The 19,466-nt window shown below is 39.3% G+C and overlaps 2 protein-coding genes and 1 long non-coding RNA gene across 9 annotated transcripts in view; 1 reads left to right on the forward strand and 2 right to left on the reverse strand.

Moving 5' to 3' along the window:
- Nucleotides 1-1,136: 1,136 nt before the first annotated feature.
- Nucleotides 1,137-5,710, reverse strand: GATAD1 (GATA zinc finger domain containing 1). 2 transcript variants are annotated; one of them, XM_077788059.1, is made up of 5 exons: nucleotides 5,448-5,710; nucleotides 5,203-5,413; nucleotides 4,857-4,916; nucleotides 3,573-3,756; nucleotides 1,137-2,813 (listed from the first exon to the last, which is right to left on the reverse strand). In XM_077788059.1, exons 1-5 carry the CDS (start codon nucleotides 5,645-5,647, stop codon nucleotides 2,623-2,625), a joined length of 846 nt encoding a protein of 281 aa, XP_077644185.1. In that variant the 5' UTR covers nucleotides 5,648-5,710; the 3' UTR covers nucleotides 1,137-2,622. The 2 variants fall into 2 exon arrangements, with proteins under 2 accessions (XP_077644185.1, XP_021407358.1); XM_021551683.2 differs by having other exon boundaries at nucleotides 5,203-5,328; nucleotides 5,444-5,710.
- LOC144247425 (uncharacterized) lies at nucleotides 5,494-18,812 on the forward strand. Its single transcript, XR_013341137.1, has 3 exons — nucleotides 5,494-5,624; nucleotides 7,391-7,523; nucleotides 18,649-18,812. It is a non-coding gene; the product is annotated as an uncharacterized LOC144247425 (long non-coding RNA).
- The window catches only part of ANKIB1 (ankyrin repeat and IBR domain containing 1), an 87,713-nt gene continuing 78,251 nt past the window's right edge, over nucleotides 10,005-19,466 (reverse strand). For 4 of the 6 annotated variants that reach the window (XM_021551677.3, XM_021551679.3, XM_021551678.3 and 1 more), the window contains exons 16-20: nucleotides 18,806-18,984; nucleotides 18,216-18,267; nucleotides 15,219-15,330; nucleotides 13,522-13,655; nucleotides 10,005-13,188 (exon numbers count right to left, since the gene is read on the reverse strand). In XM_021551677.3, the coding sequence (XP_021407352.2) occupies nucleotides 12,436-13,188; nucleotides 13,522-13,655; nucleotides 15,219-15,330; nucleotides 18,216-18,267; nucleotides 18,806-18,984 (1,230 nt within the window). In that variant the 3' untranslated portion in view covers nucleotides 10,005-12,435. The remainder of the gene's footprint in view (nucleotides 13,189-13,521; nucleotides 13,656-15,218; nucleotides 15,331-18,215; nucleotides 18,268-18,805; nucleotides 18,985-19,466) is intronic. The other 2 variants (XM_021551681.3, XM_021551682.3) reach the window with 2 other exon arrangements.

Raw genomic sequence — 19,466 nt, forward strand, 5'->3', positions numbered from 1 at the left:
ACGTGTCTATTGTGGTACTCAGTATTTTATATATGCTCTGTGGCTTTTAGGTCTTGGCTACAAGTTATATCTTTAGAATTAAAATGCCTTGATGAAAATTACCGTTGGCTGGTCACAAAACTCTGGAGCTCAACACAAGGCCGTAAATTCAGTGGCAATGTATCCACTCACAGTCCAGTGATACAAATATGAAACCTACCTACCTTTTGGCATGGGGAATTACCAAGCTAGAAGACAGAAATGGGTGAGCTCAGCTCCCTCAGCTGCAGGGCATCAAAGCCTGTCCCTACAGGATCCTTTGATATTCTTTCTGCTGTTGAGTCCATTTTGCTGGTCTTCATTTTGTCCTCCATTTTCCTAATATGAGAGAGATGAAGAATTTTCAGATATGTTGCTCTTGGAGGTCCCACTCTTCAGCTGTGTCCATCCATAAGAAGTTGTCTGGAGAGTCAATCATTCTCCCTGTGTTACTGGGTGATGTTCTGAACACAAGAAAAACAAGACAGTGCAACCATTCAAATACCTAAAAATGAAGTTTAACACTTTAGTAACAGTCACTGCCTGCAGATCCAGTCTCTTTTGAGACCTTACACTCAGAATTCTTGTTAATCTGAATTATTTTTTAACATTTCCTAGTATAATAAAAACTACACTAAAATAAAAGTATTTAGTGTTTACTAAAGGAAGTTGTTCTATAGCTCTCTGAAAAAAAATATTTTTGTCTGTTTAGACTGCAGTTGGAACCATAATACTTGAATTGACAGCAGCACTGAATTTTAGAAAGGTATATTCTGTAATTTTCCCTTTTATATTACAATTTATTGACAAATAAGGCAAATGGCAAAAAGTACTTTTCATTTGGTTTGAGTTCCTTGTAGGAACTCAAAAAATCAAAACCATGTAGAGCATTGTTACTCCTATGAGGATTTGACAATGAACTAAGCTTCATTGGACTCAATGACCATCAAGGCCTTTTCCAACCCTGGTAATTCATATAAGGTAAGACAGCCCACAGAAGAAGACAGGTCCATGGATTATGCTGAGGCAGCACAGGGATTTTAGAGTGATCCCAAGTGAAAACCTTGTGGACTGCAGTGAAAGGAAGTCAAAGATTTGAGTCAAGGGAGTCACTCTGGTTACTGTAAATATAGGACTTGTTATTTTTATTTTCTTGTAATTGTTAATAAAGAAATAAGAAGAAAAAACCCAGAGAAACTGAAAGGAGAGAATGGAGAGAAGTGATGTCAACTTGGGATTAATCAATGCAACACACGGAACATAGGCACACATCTCATCTTTCTAAGCTACTGAAGACTAAGATTTAACTCTGTATTACCGATCTACTGCTAATTCCTGAGCATTTTGAATTATTGACAGTATCCCTTAATTTTAGCATCTACTCCCCTAAGGCTGATTGTTCTTCCTTGTATTTGAAGAGGGCAGAACAGAGGCTGCAGGCTGAAACAAATCTGTCTGGTTCCTGCCCTCACAGGTCCCACTGTATTAAAAGTTGTCAATACCTGAGACTTTCAAATGTTACATGTTAAATCAAAGCCTTTCATAAAGTTAGAATATAAGCCTAGTGCAACATTTTAATGCTTTCATACAATACCCTTGGAATTCAAACCATACAAGCACATCTCATTGTGTTTGGAGCTGAATGGCTTGTAAAAAGTTTAGGGCAGAAAACTTCGTTGGTATTTTAGTATGTGGCATTGCTCCCATTCTGCTGTTTATACACATTCCTTGTCATGCTGAGACTGTCAATACATAAAATTAATTAATTTTTATTTCCCTTACTGATTTTTCATTTTAATTGCCTGACTTTTTTTTTTCTTACCATCACTAATTGTGAAGACTGAAAAAACAATTTAAAATCTAAAGCTAACAAGCAAACAAATATTAACAGTCTGAAACTCAAATCATGTGTCAGTGTTGGCTTGCTCAGGAAATGCAAATACACTTCTGCCATAAGGATGCCAGGATGGCAAATAACATTAATTTTTGAATTTGCATCAAATTTTCCAGGAAATTTATGCCCTTATATAAGTAAGTTTAGCAGAAAGCTACACACATAGGCCAATTACAGATTCAGATCAACAAAATTCCATAAAAGGTGACTGTTAGCGTCCCTCTTTACGGATGAGGTTTCAGTCTGCAGAAATCCAGGAAGATCACTTCTCTCCATGTAACAGAAAACTTAACTGCATCACTGACCATTTCAGGATTTAGGTGAAGCTAGTCTTAAATTATTTTACAAAAACCAGCAGTCACAGTTAACTAAATTAAACAGTTATATAAAATGCTGGATGATTGTATCTTTTAAACTCCTCTTCTGGAAAATAACTTAAAAAGTAAGAATGAATGCTACAGACATCAAAGATGACATGAAACTTCTGGTTTTGTCCCAAGATCAGCAATAATTTCTGAAGAGCAAAGCACTGAAATGATGCATCAACTGGAATGAAAATTTTCACTTCAAAGGTCTGATACATCTGAAAAAAATAAATACCATAATCCTTAAAAAAACCCGGCACATTTTATAATTTTAAAACTTTTTGTAAGGTGTTTACAAATTGGAGGATACAAACAAAAGAACTAGTCCAAAGTATTCCTTGAAAACTATAAATTATTGGCTACAGTTTCTTTAATGGAGATTGCAGGAGTAGGTCCCACATGAGTCCATATATAGCCTTTCTCTGGCCTTGTAGGAACAGTAGGGAAGGGAGATGATCGAGATTTGAAATATTCTGAAGGTGCATGACAAACAAATTCTAAATATTCCATTTTCCTTGGGAGATCTTCTTCTGGTCCTAGAAAAAAAATTCAAAGACATAACTTGGAGACATAAAACTAAGTATGTTGAATAAAAATATGCCACAACAGCCAACATTCCCTTACAGAGCTTGCCCTTGCAATCCATGACTTTCCTCCTGTTTTAGGCAATAAACCTCTACCTTTAATTTTGCTGGGCTGATCTTCCCCCCCATCCCATTTGAAGCATTCTGGTATTTGAGTGGACTATTGTAGTTAACATATTTAAAATACATTCTATTTGTGTTCTGCCTGTTAGAGGGACTTTTCTGAATTCCTTATTTTATCATCAATAGCAGAACAGTCTCTATGCTGGTGCTATGTATTTTGAATACCCAGGATAAAGATCAAGTAATTCAGGTCACTTTAAAATAAGCAACTTGGACTAGTATATCAGAATCAAAGTTACTATGGTTTAAACATAGTAGTAATAGTTTAATCAATAGTAATAACAGTAATAATAATAATAAATAATAGTAATAATAGTAATCAATAATTTGATCCTTAAAGATGCACAACTGTAATTCTACCCACAAACACTCAGATAATCACACACTACAATAGTGGTAATCATATTATATACACAAGATAAATAAAAAGTCTTATTACAGTAAATGAGATGTTTACAAGATTAGAGTCTAAAATGTGGAACTTGCATAAAATACCTTGAGAAGCTAAAATGCTGATTTAAAAAATACAACTCTGCATTAGCATAGGCACATCCAAGTAGTTGCATGACGTGAAGGCTTACAGATTACCTATGATGTAGGATGCTGGGTCAAAACAGTCTTTGGGGCTGGCTTGGGTAGGAATGAGCCAGGTTAGTGCAGCACTCTTTTCACAGTATTGGTCCTGAATAAACCCACGGATCTGAGCGTAGTATGTTCTTCCATCCTGCTCATCAACCACTGAAACAACATCTCCAATTTGGTAGTATACACCCTAGAAGACATACAAATGGCACTGAAATCAAACAACCTGATTTTTGTCAGCTTCACATCCTGATTCATGTATTAAGTAGCAGTACTCTAAATTATCCTAATTTATTCCACTCTTGAAAGGCAGCTTCAATTTAGCCACATGCTAAAGAATGGTAGCACAAGAAAGAAAGGTGGTTATTTTCAAAACATATAAAAAGAACACAAACAATCCCAAACAAACTTATTCACAACAACACTGCAAAGTATCAAAGTAGCAATGTTCTACATAATGAGAACAGAAATTTTGACATAGTTCTTAGGAATTTCTGATAAAAACAGACACACATGACAGTAATTCTTTTCTGAACTGGTCAAAAGCAAACGAGATTCATCTGGAATGCCAGGCATGAAACATCAGGTCCCTGGAGAGTATATGGAATCTCACACCACCACTGGCTGTGTAGTCTCCCACTGCCTATTCTGACTTTTTTGGAGAGGAAGAGGGTGAAAAAACATTCTGTTTGCTTATACTGCTGGGAAACAAAAGCAAATTTGAGTGCTTTAGAATACCAACACCTTGGCATGCTGGTAAAGCTGCTCTCAAGCATGAAGGTGAGAAGGCTCCTTCTTGCTTCACTGCAAGTGCCAACAGATCTTGTTCCCAGGGTGTCTGAGACTGCTTGCACCAGCTCTCAAATGGGAGCCAGCTGAGATACTGGGGCACTGCAACCCCACCTCTATGCGAAATATATTCTGCACCTAAGACAGCAAATATCAAACAAATCTAAATAATCGTCTCTAGTCACCTGACCTCTGCACAGTGCAAGTTAAGTTTAAAAATGCTGACAGCAATAATTACAAAAAAAAAAAAAAAAAAAAAAAAAGTACTTTTGCTTGGAAGAGAAAAACCTGGGAAAATGGCAACTATTTAAACTTAGGTAGACTACCTTGCAAGACTTAATGGCAATAACTATGGCAAACCAAAATCCTACACAACTGTTAGGCAAGGAAGAACAGTTTCTGTGATTATATCTCTAGTGCTTTCACTGTCCATGATAATTCCTAACATTGGAAACAGAAACAGGATAATAATTTTTGCAAATAGATTTGCATAAACCATACCTTATAAAAGATTGATTCTGCTGTAATTATAGTGGATACGGACTCAGGAGCCTTGATTGGCTAAGAAAAGAATACAGAAACAGAAAATCAAAAGCATTAAAACAAATAAACCATAAAGTTCCAGAAATGGATTTTTCTTTTAGATAACATACAGATACATAAGAAAACTAGCAAACACTTCTACTTTAAAGCTCAAAGCAACAGAGCTGACGTTTCCCTCTCCAGGATTTATGTGGAGAAGCGAGTGCTGAACTCCCTGACCGGTTTCTCTTCCCGCTGCTCCCGCGGGCTCCATGTCCAGCCCAGCCTGGGGCAGGCTCCCGACCCACCCGCGGCCCCGCCTTACGTTTTTTAGTTTGAAGATGTGCCGCCTGCCCTTGCCCTTCGTGGAAACCTTCTTCTCCGCGGCGGGCGCAGACTTGTACTTGGTGTTCCTGAGCCGAGCGGAGCGGCGGTGGATCTCCTGCTTGCTCTGCGGGGAACAGCGGGATGAACACAAGGGGGACGGCCCGAGCACCCCGGCCGCAGCCCCGCCCGGCCCCGCCCGGCCCCGCCGGCTCCGCCACCGTCGCCCTCGGCCTCCTGACCTGCTTGCCGCCGCCGCCGCCGCCGCCGCCGTTGTTGCTGTGCTGGGCGGCGGCCGCCGAGGTGGTGGCGAAGGCGGCGGGGGGCGGCGGCGCCGAGCGGGCCGTGCAGTTGTTGCACAGGATCTCGCCCTGCCCGCCCTTCTTCCACATGGAAGAGGACGTGCTGCGGCACACGCTGCAGGTGGGCTTCAGCCCCAGCGGCATGCTGAGGCCGGCGCGGGGCCCGCGGGCCCGACAGCGAGCGGCGGGAGCGCGGCGCCGGCCGCTTCCCGGCGGCGGCGGATGTGGCGCGGCGGGCCGGGAGCGGCGGGCCGGGAGCGGCGGGGCCGGGCCTGCCCTCTGCTGGCGGCGGCGAGCCCGGCCCGGGACGGGCGGGGCCCGGCCCCTCAGGGGCTGCTCCCGCCTCGGCCGGGGCCGCGGCGCGGAGAGCGCTGGCCTGTCGGTGCCGGCGGGGTCGGAGGCGGGCACGGGCGGCCCCGATGGTGCAGCTGGGGCTGGTCAGCCTGGAGAAGGTCGTGTGGAGACCTCGCAGCACCTTCGGCGTCTGAAGGGAACGTCCGGGGGAGGCAGAGGGACTCTGTCAGGAACAGCAGTGGCAGAACAGCACAGGGGAGAATGGGTACAAATTGAAAGACGGAGCATTTAGATTAGATATTAGGAAGAAATTCTCTACTGTGCATGTGGTGACATACTGAAACGGGTTGTCCAGGGAGGCTGTGAATGCCTCAACCATGGCAGTGTTCAAAACTGTGCTGGGTAAGACCTTTGCTGTGCAAGACCTGGTGTCGTGGGAGGTGTCCCTGCTCATGGCAGGGGGGCTGCCACTAGATGATCTTTAAGGTAGCTTCCAACCCTTAACATTGTGCTGCAGAAGCCACCTCTGATGCTGTTGCTGTTTGCAGGGGATGCCAGGTGCTGTCATTCAAGGATTTACAGCTGTCACTCTTCTGGCTCAACAGAAAATCAGGGAACTGGAGATGGACTGCAATGATTGTCCTGATTCAGAAGAAAGTGTTGGTGAATGTTAACCTCAACATATGCCAGTTTTTGCCTTCATTTAGATTAAATATTTTGAAAAAATCCTCTGCTTGTAAGGTGGTGAGGCACTGGAACAGGCTGCCCAGAGAAGTTGTGGATGCCCCATCCCTGGAAATGTTCAAAATCAGGTTGGGTGGGGCTCTGAACAACCTGCGCTAATGGAAGGTGACCCTGCCCATGGCATGGGTGGTTAAAACTAGATGATCTTCAAAGTCCCCTTCAAACACAAACCACTCTATGATTCTATGCCCCTCTTGCATGAAGCCTCAGTTACGTATCAAGTAGTTTAAAAGGCTGGGGAATGAACATGTGCCTTTGTGAAGCTTTGAGAACCAAATGTAGTAGGAACCATGGATCTAATAGTGGTTCCTCACCTACTGCCACTCACGTGGCCATGGGCCATCCCTTGTAGAAGTTTTTCTAGTCAGATATTATGAAAGAAATGCCCAGTCATGCATGAGGATTTGCAGTCTTTTAATTCCCATATTCAGTTTATTTAAAGCTTCTTTGGTGCAAATGAAATTGATTTTTGTCTTGTCCTCAGTGGACACAAAGAGCCATAATTTGCAGGAATCTATTAATACATGTTCCCCTCATGCAGCATGCAGTGGATGCAGGGTGTGCCTGTGTTGCTACTGGCTCACAGACAGCTACGTTTAACCTCTTGCATGCCTCTTTCACACCAAGTTTGACTTTCTTGTCTCAGGCACCAAATTTTTATTCCTCAATTTTGATTTAAATCTTCATTTGCCCTCATCTCTTTTCAAGCTGTTTATACTTACCGGGTGCTTTTTTTTTTATTTTTTTTTTTATTTGTTTTCTGTTTCTTTAATGCATCTCTCTGTAGTTGTATTTTGCAGATCAGTGATCTCTCAGAACCCTTAAGTTCTTCCCACTTTTTTTTTGTAGCGTCTGCCTGCTTTTGTTCCCAACCACCCACCTCAGGAGTCTGGGCCCCTCTGACTGCCATCATGTTGGCAGAGCTTCACTAGTCTGTGTAGAAATGGGCTGGAAATGAGTGACAATGTCCATTTCTGTCGAGGTAAGTATCCAATACTTTGTGAAAGTTTTTGTGAGTTTATTATAATATTTATTGTTAATGGAGAGCAAATAAAAATTGCAATAGTTGTTTTTTTCTGCTCCAGTTCTACCATCTTCCTGACTCCAGACTGCTAACCCCTTGATCTTTATGAAATCATGTGCAGGGTCTTTTCTGTCACAAATATAGAATATGTGTGGTTTACATATATGTGAATACTCTTAATATGCTACTGTATATTGTTGATAAATTACCCACTGTGATTATTCTTTCTGCTTTTAAATAATAACTTGAATTTAAAAAATCCAAATGAATAAAGCTTAATCTTTAAGAAACGTAATCTGCGGTGGTAGTTTAAGATAATTAAAAACTGGTTTAGACAACCATTTTTATGTTGTCAGAAAGTTTTAGTTTACTATTTCTTGACAAGTGTGGTTCTGTCAGTTCAATAGAACCACAGTAAAACAACACCTTGAGATTACAGTGTTCTTGGTATGATTATTCTGTTGGCCTTGTGCAAAATCAGAGGCAGGGATTGCTGTCAGTGCAGTTTGTTCATCCCTACCTCACCTGGAAGGTGACACAAAGAACAGTGGTTATGATGTTTTGTCAGAAATTACACCCAGCATGTCAGCTATCTTGGGCAACAGCTGAAATGTTCTGAGAGTTGCTGAATACCTGGTAGTTATGGGTAGGAGAGGTGGGGCTCAGGACTTTACTTAAGTACCTTCTTCTCCAGAGGATCCCAAGCCTTACAACGTCAATCCCAAATTCTGAGCATCCTCTTCAGTTTCCTGATTCTCCTTAACAGAACTAGCCTCTCTTTGGAGCTGGAGTGGGCTGACTCTGTCTGAGGCCTGACTGGAAGTGCCTGATGCAGCTGAGGCATTTTGTGCTGTGTAAGCTCAGCTAAAGTTGCAGAGTAAAAGTTCTCTTCCAGTTAATGTGTATTTTCAGTTTATTTTTCCCGCAGTAAAAGAAAGGGCTGCCCTTGGGAGTCATCAGAGCCCGTCCCTGCTCTGTGAAATTTCCAATGTAGACTCGACAAAGAAGTGGAGGAAATAAAATGTTGGTTCCACCTATGGATGGGGACTGTGGCAGGCACACTGGCTGTCAGTAGAACTCTTTCTCCCCAGGAGCTTTCAGTGAGAATGGTTTTTATTGGAAGTGATGCAAATCCGTACATACTGCTCATTTCCTGCTTCAGTAGTTGAATTGTTCTGCAGTGGATTTAATTGCATTGCTTCCTCCTAGCTTCTTACTGCTATCCTACAGTCAGCTGGCTCACAGCTGAAGAATCCTTTATTCTTATGTGTGTGTCACTGTTCCACAGTCAGCTGCAGAGGATGCACATGGACTGCTTCTCCAGAAATATTTGTGTTGTAAATGCATGAAACTGGGTATAAATCTGATGGATTGGTGCACTCTGGATTTCCACATGGTTATGTTCTAAGGTTCTGTACTTAACAGCTTTCTTTTGAGAAAAGCAGTTTTTATTCCCTTAATTCCCTGGGCCACAACTGATGTTAATCTTGAGATGTGTTACACAGTTATTACTCGCATAAGTAACATGCATCTGTCTTTGCAGCTTTTGGGTCTTAATTACTCATTCAAGCTTGTACTAGAGCCAGGAATTCACCTGGATTTTGTGAGGTTTTTGGGTTTTGGCCCTCGTGAGGGACATGGGTAGGTAAAGCAATGACAGAGATGACATAAAATGATCATGAGTATTTGGTTCTTTCAAGGCATGTTGAAGCTGTCTCCTGAGCCAGACAATTGCTTGTAAAGAAACTGGCTATTACTGTGTCCATGTTTTGGCTTCTCACCACCCTCCCTGACTATTACAGTGGGATGCCTTCTGTGAGGGTGCTGAGGCACTGGAACAGGTTGCCCAGAGAAGTTGGGAATGCTCCATCCCTGGAAGCGTTCAAGGCCGGGTTGGATAGAGCTCTGAGCAGCTTGGTCTAGTGAAAGGTGTCCTTGTTCATGGAAGGGGGATTGGATCAAAATGATCTTCAAGGTCCCTTCCAACCCAAACCAGTCTGTGATTCCATGATCTTGGCATGCTTAGTGGAGGAAGTTGATGATGTAACTGTAACAATGAACAAAATAGTTTAGTGCTACTAATGTAACAGAGGCACTCTGGAATTTCCAGAGTGGATATTAAGTGGCACTTAAGTAACACTAATTAACAGAATCTTTCACAAAAATTAGCCCCCCCTCTTTAGCACCACTACTCATAGTGACAAGGCATCACTCTACAAAGAACAAGTGCACAATATGTCTGTAGCAATTAAGACAAATTCTATTGTATATTTTTTTCAAAGCTTAGTGATGGTCCCCTGTATTTACGTATCAAAACATTCAGCTTACTACATGGTGTCCAACTAATCTGGCATAGTACTGAACATACCCTAAAAATGTCTGTCAGCAGTCTCAAGGATATCCTACATTAAGTCTAAGATGAAATGAGACAGAACGGAATTAGTTTAAGTAATAAATGTTTAATCAAAGAATTTTACATATTATTAACAGCATTCATTTGGCCAAACATCTACATGGTTGTAGTATCCTACCTGTATATAAAGTGGGAATGTATCAAGTATAGACTATGAAAGTGCAAATAACAATTCAAGGTTAGAGTAATTTTTTTACATTATAAAATTAACAGGTTTACAAAATAGTCTTGCCAAACTTTTATTTTTGAATTGTAAAGTCAATGACTATGGTGTTAAAATAAGTACCAAGAAAATACAAATTTAATAGTCTAATTTCATGCTCATAAGAGTAACACAGAAACAATGGATATACTGCACAACCTAACCAAATTACATAAAACCAGAACCCACAAACTTCACTATCTTCACAGAGAGCACTCTTACATATCTTACTGCAACTTTGCAAGACATCTCAATGCAATACACAATCTTTTTGCGAGAATCTTTCTATTCAGAAATTACCATTCAAGGAAGCTATGTGAGTTAAACAACTTTCAGACCAATTCATGATGACAGTTCATGAAGGACCGTTTTAGTTGAAAGACTTTATACCTATAGGTATTTTTCAAAGGCTCAATATTATGTCAGGAGTAGGGTGGCTAGAGGACAAGTTGGAAAATTATTTAGACTATTCTAATGCATTCTCTCTAAAGATGCTTGAAAATTGACAAGGTTTTTATGGGGTAAGGGTAAAATATTCTTATTTCATTTTTTACTAATATGAACCTTGTAACTGCAAGGTTCCAAAGCTGGATTTGCATGAATTAGTTACCAAAACACTCACTTGAACTCACAGTAATCAATACATAAACTTTGCTATCATGACACTTGCCTATACACACTCAGTAGTAATAAACTTTTATATCATATCAACAAATCTCTGGTAACAGTTAAGCAAAACTTAAAATGGAGTGTATGTTATTTGCTCATGTTATGAAAAGTTTTGATTATATGCAATTAAAACAGCCATTTGAACAACTTATTCTAGTTGTAATTACATACTGTACCATTGTAACTCACTAACTGTAGATTGATGCTTTTAAGCAAATCTAAAACCAGTATTTTTGTTTTTCACGGTACAACAACTAGGAAAAGTTTTTTTTGTGGTTTGTTTTTTTTTTTCTTAATTTTCTTTTTTACACTAAACAGTAATCACACAGCAAATGAATATTGTGCAATTGAACAAATACCTAGTAGTGTTTTGTATATGCAAAAACACTGACTGTACATTTAGTTATTTACTGTAAAGGCAAGGCCATGGGTGGTTTTATGGAGGTCTTTGCAATTAATAGCATAGTTACTCCAGAACAAACACTGAATTTGAATTACTTGTTTAACTGTGGCAACTATCCAGTTGGGTTAGGCAAAGGCACCGTAACATGTTGAGCAGGATGTGTTATCTGGACTTTTAATTCTGGGACTGACTAATATATGAAAATTCTGTATTCCTATATTTTTATAAAATGTTATCATTAAAAGTAATTGCACTATTAGTGCATAAAATGCTTTGTAGAATTATGAAAACAAAGAACTATGATTGCACTTCCATTAAAGTGTCTCTTAAAATACAGCATAGCTGTTGCTAACTCACTGTATTTTAATATTTAAAATAACTGTTTAACAGCAGCATTAGGTTTTATTAACTTAAGATACAGGCTACATTTAATTAAATGCAGTCACCATGGCAACATATGCCAGTTAAATTTGGAGAAGCAATGCTACCCAGTGGTTTCTTCCATTGCTAAGAATTGTGGGATTAGTTGGATAGACTAACACTGAACTGTTTCATTAGGCTACTGCCAGTTAACTTTTCACAGTTTGGCACATTTGGACTGTAAATAGACATGAAAAAATCTTTGATTTTAAAGGGAAAGAATATCCCCTAAAACTTGTTCCTGGAGCAGTACTAGAGAGAAGCATTAAATACTTCTGTTCACACTGCTAACAAAAATGAAAAATGAATAAGGAAAAGTTATGGAAAACAAAACCAAAATGCAAATTAACTGCTAGATGTTATTTTGATGAAATTATGAGTTCTAAAAAATTGAATAAACTATTTCTTAGGAAAACCAAACAAAATAATCAGTGTAAGCCTTTAATCTGTACTTTCAAGTTAAGGATCATCAACCTAAGGCTAAACAGATGCTGCATTGTATTAGGAATGTGGAATACAACCTACTTATTCCTTTCTCTTGAGAGCAAAAAGGCAAATACTACCTAATTGAATGCAAAGGATATTCCTTGAAAGGTTCACATCATTATGAAGAACTACAATTCAAGAGAACTCCTAAATATCCGTTGTTATGTCAGTGGTTACAACTGAGCTGCAATTATGTGGATCAAAGCCTCCATAATGCTTACTCCACATACTGTACCATCTGTCACCGCCATTCTTTTACTCCAGATTTAGTTTTTATTCATACCAGATGCACGTGTTCAGTCCATTCACTTGAGGTTTGAGGAGTCTGACTTGAACTATCTCCCGAAGCATCTAGGGTGCTTGTTACCTCCCTGTTACAGTCACCAATTTGTGATACTGTTTCACTTGGAATAATGTTTTCTTCAGAAGTGCTTTCCTCTGTTTGGGTTCCTCTGCCTTCGTTTTTGAGTGCATCCTCAAACAGTGCATGGTCTTCCTGAGGCTCCAGCCCTGTGTCTGTAAGATTTGGTTGCCCTGCTGACCGATCTTCAGTGCTGGGTTGCTGTGACTCCTCATCTGTTTCTGTACTTGTTGAGGGGATCAGAGCAATACTCTGTGGGTTCATGTCATGAAACCAGGCCATAATATTTCCAAGCAGATTTTCATTGGTATTGGGATCTTGACTGCTGGAATCAGCATCGCTTGAAGTTGAATACAATCCACTTCTTGTCTCGCTGCAGGGGTGGGAATGAAGACGATCAGCTGAGAAAGGATCATTGCCTGCTCCCAGTCTCATCAGACTGTCACCAAGTTCTAGCAGCTCAGAGCTGCTCAAAGCACCCCTTGGGTTGTCCATACTTATGGGAGCAGCATCCAGTCTTGTAGGCAAAGAGGTACCTATTGCTCCTAAAGATGCCTCATTATTTAGAAAGTCTCTAGTTTCTTCATCTATGGCCAAGCCAGATTCTTGTAATGACAGCTGAATAGCTAGCAGAATGTTTGGGTCATCTTCATCCAGAGAACTCAGAGCCTGTGGAAATACATAAGGTTGCTCTCAGAATAAAACTTGGATCTTATTACATATTTTGGATGAAAAGTAATTCTGGCTCAGATCTGAAATTCATTCATTATTCCTACATGTCCTTTGTGAGAATCAATTTTTACCAACAGAGCTGACAACACAATTTAAAAGGTAACTATTGTTATGTCAGTGATTGTTCAGCAATTCTTACCATTGTGAATGTGTAATTCTCCCTTTTTCCTTGAAGAATTAAGACAATTTGCAGAGACAAAATGACACAAAAGGCAGAGCAGAGCAGAGCAAGCAAAGCAGAGAGAATGGAAAAGAGATTAGGGGAGATACCTGAAGAGAATCCTGGTTTTCAGAGCGACTGACAGGGGTATAGTCATGAAGCGAAGAGCTGTGCAGAATACCCATAGAAGCTGAACTCACCATGGAGGTGCCATGTCTTCTACTGCTGCCACCTTCCTGAGTGTCTGTTTGGACAACCGAAACAAAAGTGGTTGAAGAACCAGTGAGAAAACCTCCTCTGCTATGATTTACTGACAGAATCTCTTCCTTCCTTTTGGATTCTAGTGTAATTTTACTCCTTTATTCACATCAGCTCCTTATCCACATCAGCTTTTACACAGTGGTGAAACACCAATCCCACTGTTTTAGGAGTGACTGCCTGGCTCATTTGTCCTTTCTGCCCTCAAGACTCTTCTCTGTGAAAGCATGGGCTATGCCATTGGGAGCATGGGCAGAAGGGGCAAAGTGCTTCTAAGGCACATACATGATTTATGGAAAGCCCTGAAAATTACTGCATGTGGACACAAATACAGGATGCATTTGCAGGTGGATTACAAATCCCATTTGCCCATTTCTCTGTTCTTTCAAAGACAAAACCTCAGCTATAATGTTAACAGTATAATAATCTTTACTGTAACATTGCAGCACAATTAAGAGTAGAGATATTAGTGAATTCTTCATCGATTACTGACATTGCTGTTTTCTTAAAACCAACAGAAAATAGATGTAAGATGCTGTTTCCAGAAAAAACTGCTCTGTAATAAAACTAAATGTAAATCTTTTAACTTTGGAAAATGGAATTTTCCACTCCAAAACTCAAAATGTGATAGACTGAAATAAAATAATCTCTTGCATGCTTTAATAGTGTGCACTTGGCCATCACTACTATCTCCAAAGCATTCAGTCAAAGTCTAGTCCTTGAACTAACAAGATGGTTTTGCATTTTGTTTGTAATAGGGAAGAAGCAAAGTTCACCAAAATTTTGATTACTTTTTCTAAAATAAAGGATGCATGTGATCCTTCCTCCTCAATAAAGGATCTCTCGGTTTTAAAGAACAAGCTATGTGTTAAGTTCCTGAGACACAGCAATGAGAGTTTGTACAGCATGGCTAAGAGACTGAGCACACAGACTGGTAGCTCTGTAGAAACAGTGCCACAGTATGATTTGGATTCAAGCTATTTCTGTTCCTGTGCTAAGGTTCTGGCAGAACTGAGCCAGCCCAGACAGCCAAGTCACAGAGAGACCTTAAGGGACTGCACTATCAGCCCTCAGAAGAGCAGCACTCTGGAAGTCAAAGCTCAGGCCAGCTTATCTCCTGGCTGCCTTTGCCAATACAGCTTCTGAGCAGAGTTTTGGAATACAACCTTTGGACACTCTTCCACAGGCCTGTAGCCTCTACATTCTATGCACAACTGCTTCTTTTCATTGGTATAGAAGACTTGATGTATGTATGAGTGACCTTCAGAATTTCTTCAGAAAAGCAAACCTGTGCTGGACAGCTGAGAAGTTGTTAGTGGGAAGATCAATGCATTTCTCTTTTAGAAGAGCAGCAGCCACAGTGAAGTCAACAACACTTCTAAGATCACATAAAAAAACTGCAGAGACAAGCCTTTATGTTGTATCCTGGAAAATACAGCAATGTATTTGAAACTTCTTGAAAGTGTATCCACAGGAGAACAAAGACTGTGGTCACTACTAGTGATTTCTGAAGCAGGAAAGAAAGAAGCCAGCCCAGAGAGGTCCGTACCTAATGTACTCTCACTGGGGTCATCAGGGTCTGGAGTATTACTCAGCAGACTGTGCACGTCTCCACGTCGACGCTGTCTGTGCCTCCTCCGATACTGAAATTCAGCATATTCCTGCATAAACCAAAGGTTACAAAACACAGGGCAGCATGCAGTGCTATTTTTCTGAGTAACAAGCACCACATTTTTGAAAAAAATGTGTGATTTTATCTGCTTATTATAAAATCACCTGCTTTCAGAAAAATGAATTGCAAGTTGTATCATGCGACGCTTAACATAAATAACAAAAAAAAAAAAAATCCAAGGTAATCCTAGATCTATAAAACAATGGATTAGCAAAAAAAAAATTAGATGTACTACCAACATTTTAATACTTGCAATCTCCTTTTTTAACAATTCCAAGAACACATTTCTTGTTTAAAATCTTTGATGCCAAACTTTATATATGCACCTATTGACACACTTTTTAATAAATGCATACTCACTGATTTTAGAACATAAAAACAATTGATGTGAATTAGACCAATAGATTATCTCAGAATCTCTTCTGCCAGCAATTGGCGGTAGAAAATAACCTTGAAAAGACAACAGAAAGCTGGTAGGCTTGATACATATTTTTCCAAGCCTCCAGGACACTATGGTTCCAGAATGTCTTAAGCCACATCTGATACTCTTCTATGGAACAGTCTGTGATGGATTTTTGTTCCATGAATTACAAATGTCCTCTACTTTTACTTCACTTGAGCTGCTAACAAGCCATACCATATGGATTTGAACTCCTGCAGCCTGTATTTTCTCATATTGTGTGTGCTTAGACAGTGTATATAGCATTTATGAAAAAGACTCTTGACCATATCAAGCTAACATCCCAAGGGTTAATTATATTAATACTGGGATCAATTTGGGATATCTTTCCTAATATGAAGGAACTAGTTTTATGCTTGAAGGGAGATTTCCAGGAATCTTTTCTGGTGTGTCCAGCTGACACGGAACCTGTGTAATTTCAGTTATTCCTACACACAAGGCAATAAAACTGTGCACACAGGTACTCGCTCTCCTCTTCAAAAGAATATTGTTCTTTATTTCTGTGAACTCCAAGTTAGGAAATCTGTAATCCAAAGGATTCATTTGGCCAAATGAATTGGTAAAGATAACAGTACCATTAGTTTTCCTTTCCTATATTAATTCTTCAACATCTGAAGTACCTAAAACTTAAATCCAGACGTGTTATATCTCTTACACAATGATGTTATCAATGTAGATGGTATTATGAGAATATGTTTTTTTCCATTAACTTTCTCAGACCAAGTGCTCACTCATAATGACATATGCAAGACAAAAGGAATAGTCACAAAATCATGTGTGTGGGCAGATTTTATCCATGGAAATTGTAAGAACATTAAAATGTATTATATTGGACCAGACAAAAGGTCCATTTAGCCCAATATGCTGTCTTCAACAGCAGCTCGTAGTATATGCTTGTTAGTCTATGGAACACCATAAAGAAACAAGGCAAGCATAAAGTGATTCTTCTCTAAAACATTCTTCCAGTTTTTAGGGATCTCAGGGATTTTCTAAATGCAAGGCACAGCCTCAAACAACAGAAAACAAAACCTTGATATAGAACAATATAACTGAATTATTTTAAAAATATATAATTATACCACTCTGAATCAGAAAAGGAATCATGGGAAGTGATCATTGAACACTAAGATTCATTAATCTTACCAGATCTTAGCTCTCATTTGTTTGCAATAAGTACTTAAAATACTTTGCAGTGAAATTCACTAAAATAAACAAAGATGACCATTATTAATTCTATAAAATTCCTTTAGCATAGGTGGTTGCAAGTATTCGTGATAGCTACATAGCAAAGAAACCAACTTGCATCACACAGTGCCACGTTTAGGCAAACCATAAAAACTCATAAGCAGATCATCTAAGCACAGCTGCATTTCACCTCCTGCTAAACAGCTTTTCAACACATTTCTTACCAGCTTCTTCTCATAGCCAGTTCCACTGTCATCAGTAACATCACAATCAATCATACAGTAACATCACAATGAGTTTGATGTTGCCAGATGTGGGATTATTTCAAAAGAACTAAAGGAACTGGACAGGAGAAGCAACTGATTTATTGTAGAGAAGCGAGCCATGTTCTCACCAGCGTGATGCTCACAAACAATAGCAAAGGAAATATATGGAAAAAAGTACATGGAGTTTTCTAGGATGTTTAGCAATGACTAGCTAGAAAGAAAACAGCAAACAAGGAAATATTGAAAAGAAATTTCCTTCCTGACTGAATGCTTTAATCTAATGTTCTCAAAACATTATCTAAAAATTAAGATGATAAAGGAAATCTTTATAGGAAGCGTCTAATTTTTTAGAGCAGAGTCTCAAAAACTACTTATCTTTCTCATATAGAGTTCATAGAATATTAATTTAAAAATTATAATTTTCATTCTTGGTAAAGGAGCAGAAATTAATGTCATTTGAGTATGCAATTTCCATCCTGCCTTAATACATAACAATAAAAATAAATATCTGAAATATGTAACAATATTTAGGAGCATGACTGCATGTTTTTTTTGGGGTTGTGACAGAGGTTGGAAATTCCATAAACTTTTTGTCAAATTCTGCTGAGCTGATATTGCATCCAAAAGTAATCTACACAATTTAATACATTTATTACTTTAAGGCTCTCCAGCACACAGACAGCAGTTTATATTCAATTTTAACACTGGTTTCATGCTTGGAAAATGAATGTGAAATAGCTTGGCTAACACCTTAGATAACTACATCCATGTTAGAGGCATTGTTTATAGTCATTGCACAATTAGCTATGAATATATTTCCTTCTGTTGTGAAATAAAGGAAATGGAAAGCTTAAACAATTTGAAATGCTTCAATTCAAGGAAGCTCTTCATGCAGACTGTGATCATACCTGTGTTTCTAGCATATGCAGAACTAAGTTTAAAAATTAAAAAGAAATAGTTTACCTCGGGGGATGCAAATCCTAAATACTCCCAATCCCATGTTCCACCAGCAAAGCTATAAAATGGAAAGATACAACATCACATGTAGAACAAATATGAAAAACCTCCAGAGCTTCAAAACCTTTTGAAATCTGTAAAACAGTGCCACTGTAGTTCTCTAAACTTAACAAGAGTTCCCCTTTAATTCTTAATTCAAAATTAATTTTGAAAACCCTACAGTCAAGTTGTTGACTATTCCAGAACTGCCTGATATGTTTAGCAAATACTTAAGATTGATTTTTGAAGTGTACCAGGGATTTAGTGGCAATCTTGATGGAAAAAAGTAAAATGGAAGCCATGACATCTAATAATTAATATATCACAAATGGGGAAGCAATTTAGGTTGCAACACACATAGCAGTGATCCTCAAAAAGAAAAATACGTTTTTTCCACAAGGATGAAATGTCCAAGAAAGTACCACTGTCACAGTGATTTACAACCACGACACTTAGCATCTACCTCATAGTCAGAGAACAGCAGTGGATTCCCTCACTTTGGCAGCTACCAAAAGAACTTCTTATGACTGGTTGGTGCAGCGTTCTGGGTGGATTACCTGCGCCTGGGTGCTTCTGGAGAGTCTGCAGGAGCAACGCCACGGGCCACAGAGGCCAGGAACTCCTGGCGCTTCTGCTGCACAAGACAAGCTGCTCGGATGATTTTATGGCGAGGTGTCCGAAGGTAAGGCCTGTTCACTTTCTGTGCAAGGTCTTCAGTGACCATTTCTAGGTCTGTCTGCAGGAGTTAGCAATACAGAAAAAGCAGTTTTACAGGGAAATGCAAATCAGGAAGAGCTCCATAAATACTGAGGGGAATTATATCCATTTTCCTGAAAACACCTTATGAAATACCAAAATACCCCAAAATATCTGTCCCATAGCCTACTCTTTTACTGAACTACATTCTGTCCTCCAACTTGGAGCAGGATTTCCCTGCACTCTGAAATACTGAACATCTTCAAGGGACAGGAAAAGAGGAAGCAGGCCCAGGTACTCCAGTTTTGCCTTCTCCCAGTTGTCAAGCATATCAGAATGGAAAGAAAGAAAAGATAAGCTAGAGAACGAGATGAAGACTAAAGCTAAAATGTTACCCTCAGAAAGCAGAATTCTTACTTTCCCCTTCCATCTGTCTTTATCCTTTTCCTCTGCAGAATGATATAAAAATATGCTACTTTTTCTAACTAGGTTACAAATATAAAACAGGCATGTCAGTTTTAT

The sequence above is a fragment of the Lonchura striata genome, chromosome 1 (genome assembly GCF_046129695.1).
Source record: "Lonchura striata isolate bLonStr1 chromosome 1, bLonStr1.mat, whole genome shotgun sequence".
Lineage (NCBI taxonomy): Eukaryota > Metazoa > Chordata > Aves > Passeriformes > Estrildidae > Lonchura > Lonchura striata.

Bases quoted from the DNA above. Each gene is read 5' to 3' on its own strand.
- GATAD1 (XM_077788059.1), bottom strand. From the start codon at position 5,647: ATGCCGCTGGGGCTGAAGCCCACCTGCAGCGTGTGCCGCAGCACGTCC. The intron at 5,414-5,447 runs GCAGGTCAGGAG...ACGGTGGCGGAG, and splicing joins GGCGGCGGCGGCGGCGGCAA to CCGGCGGGGCCGGGCGGGGC. The intron at 4,917-5,202 runs GTAAGGCGGGGC...TTCTTTTCTTAG, and splicing joins ACATCTTCAAACTAAAAAAC to CCAATCAAGGCTCCTGAGTC.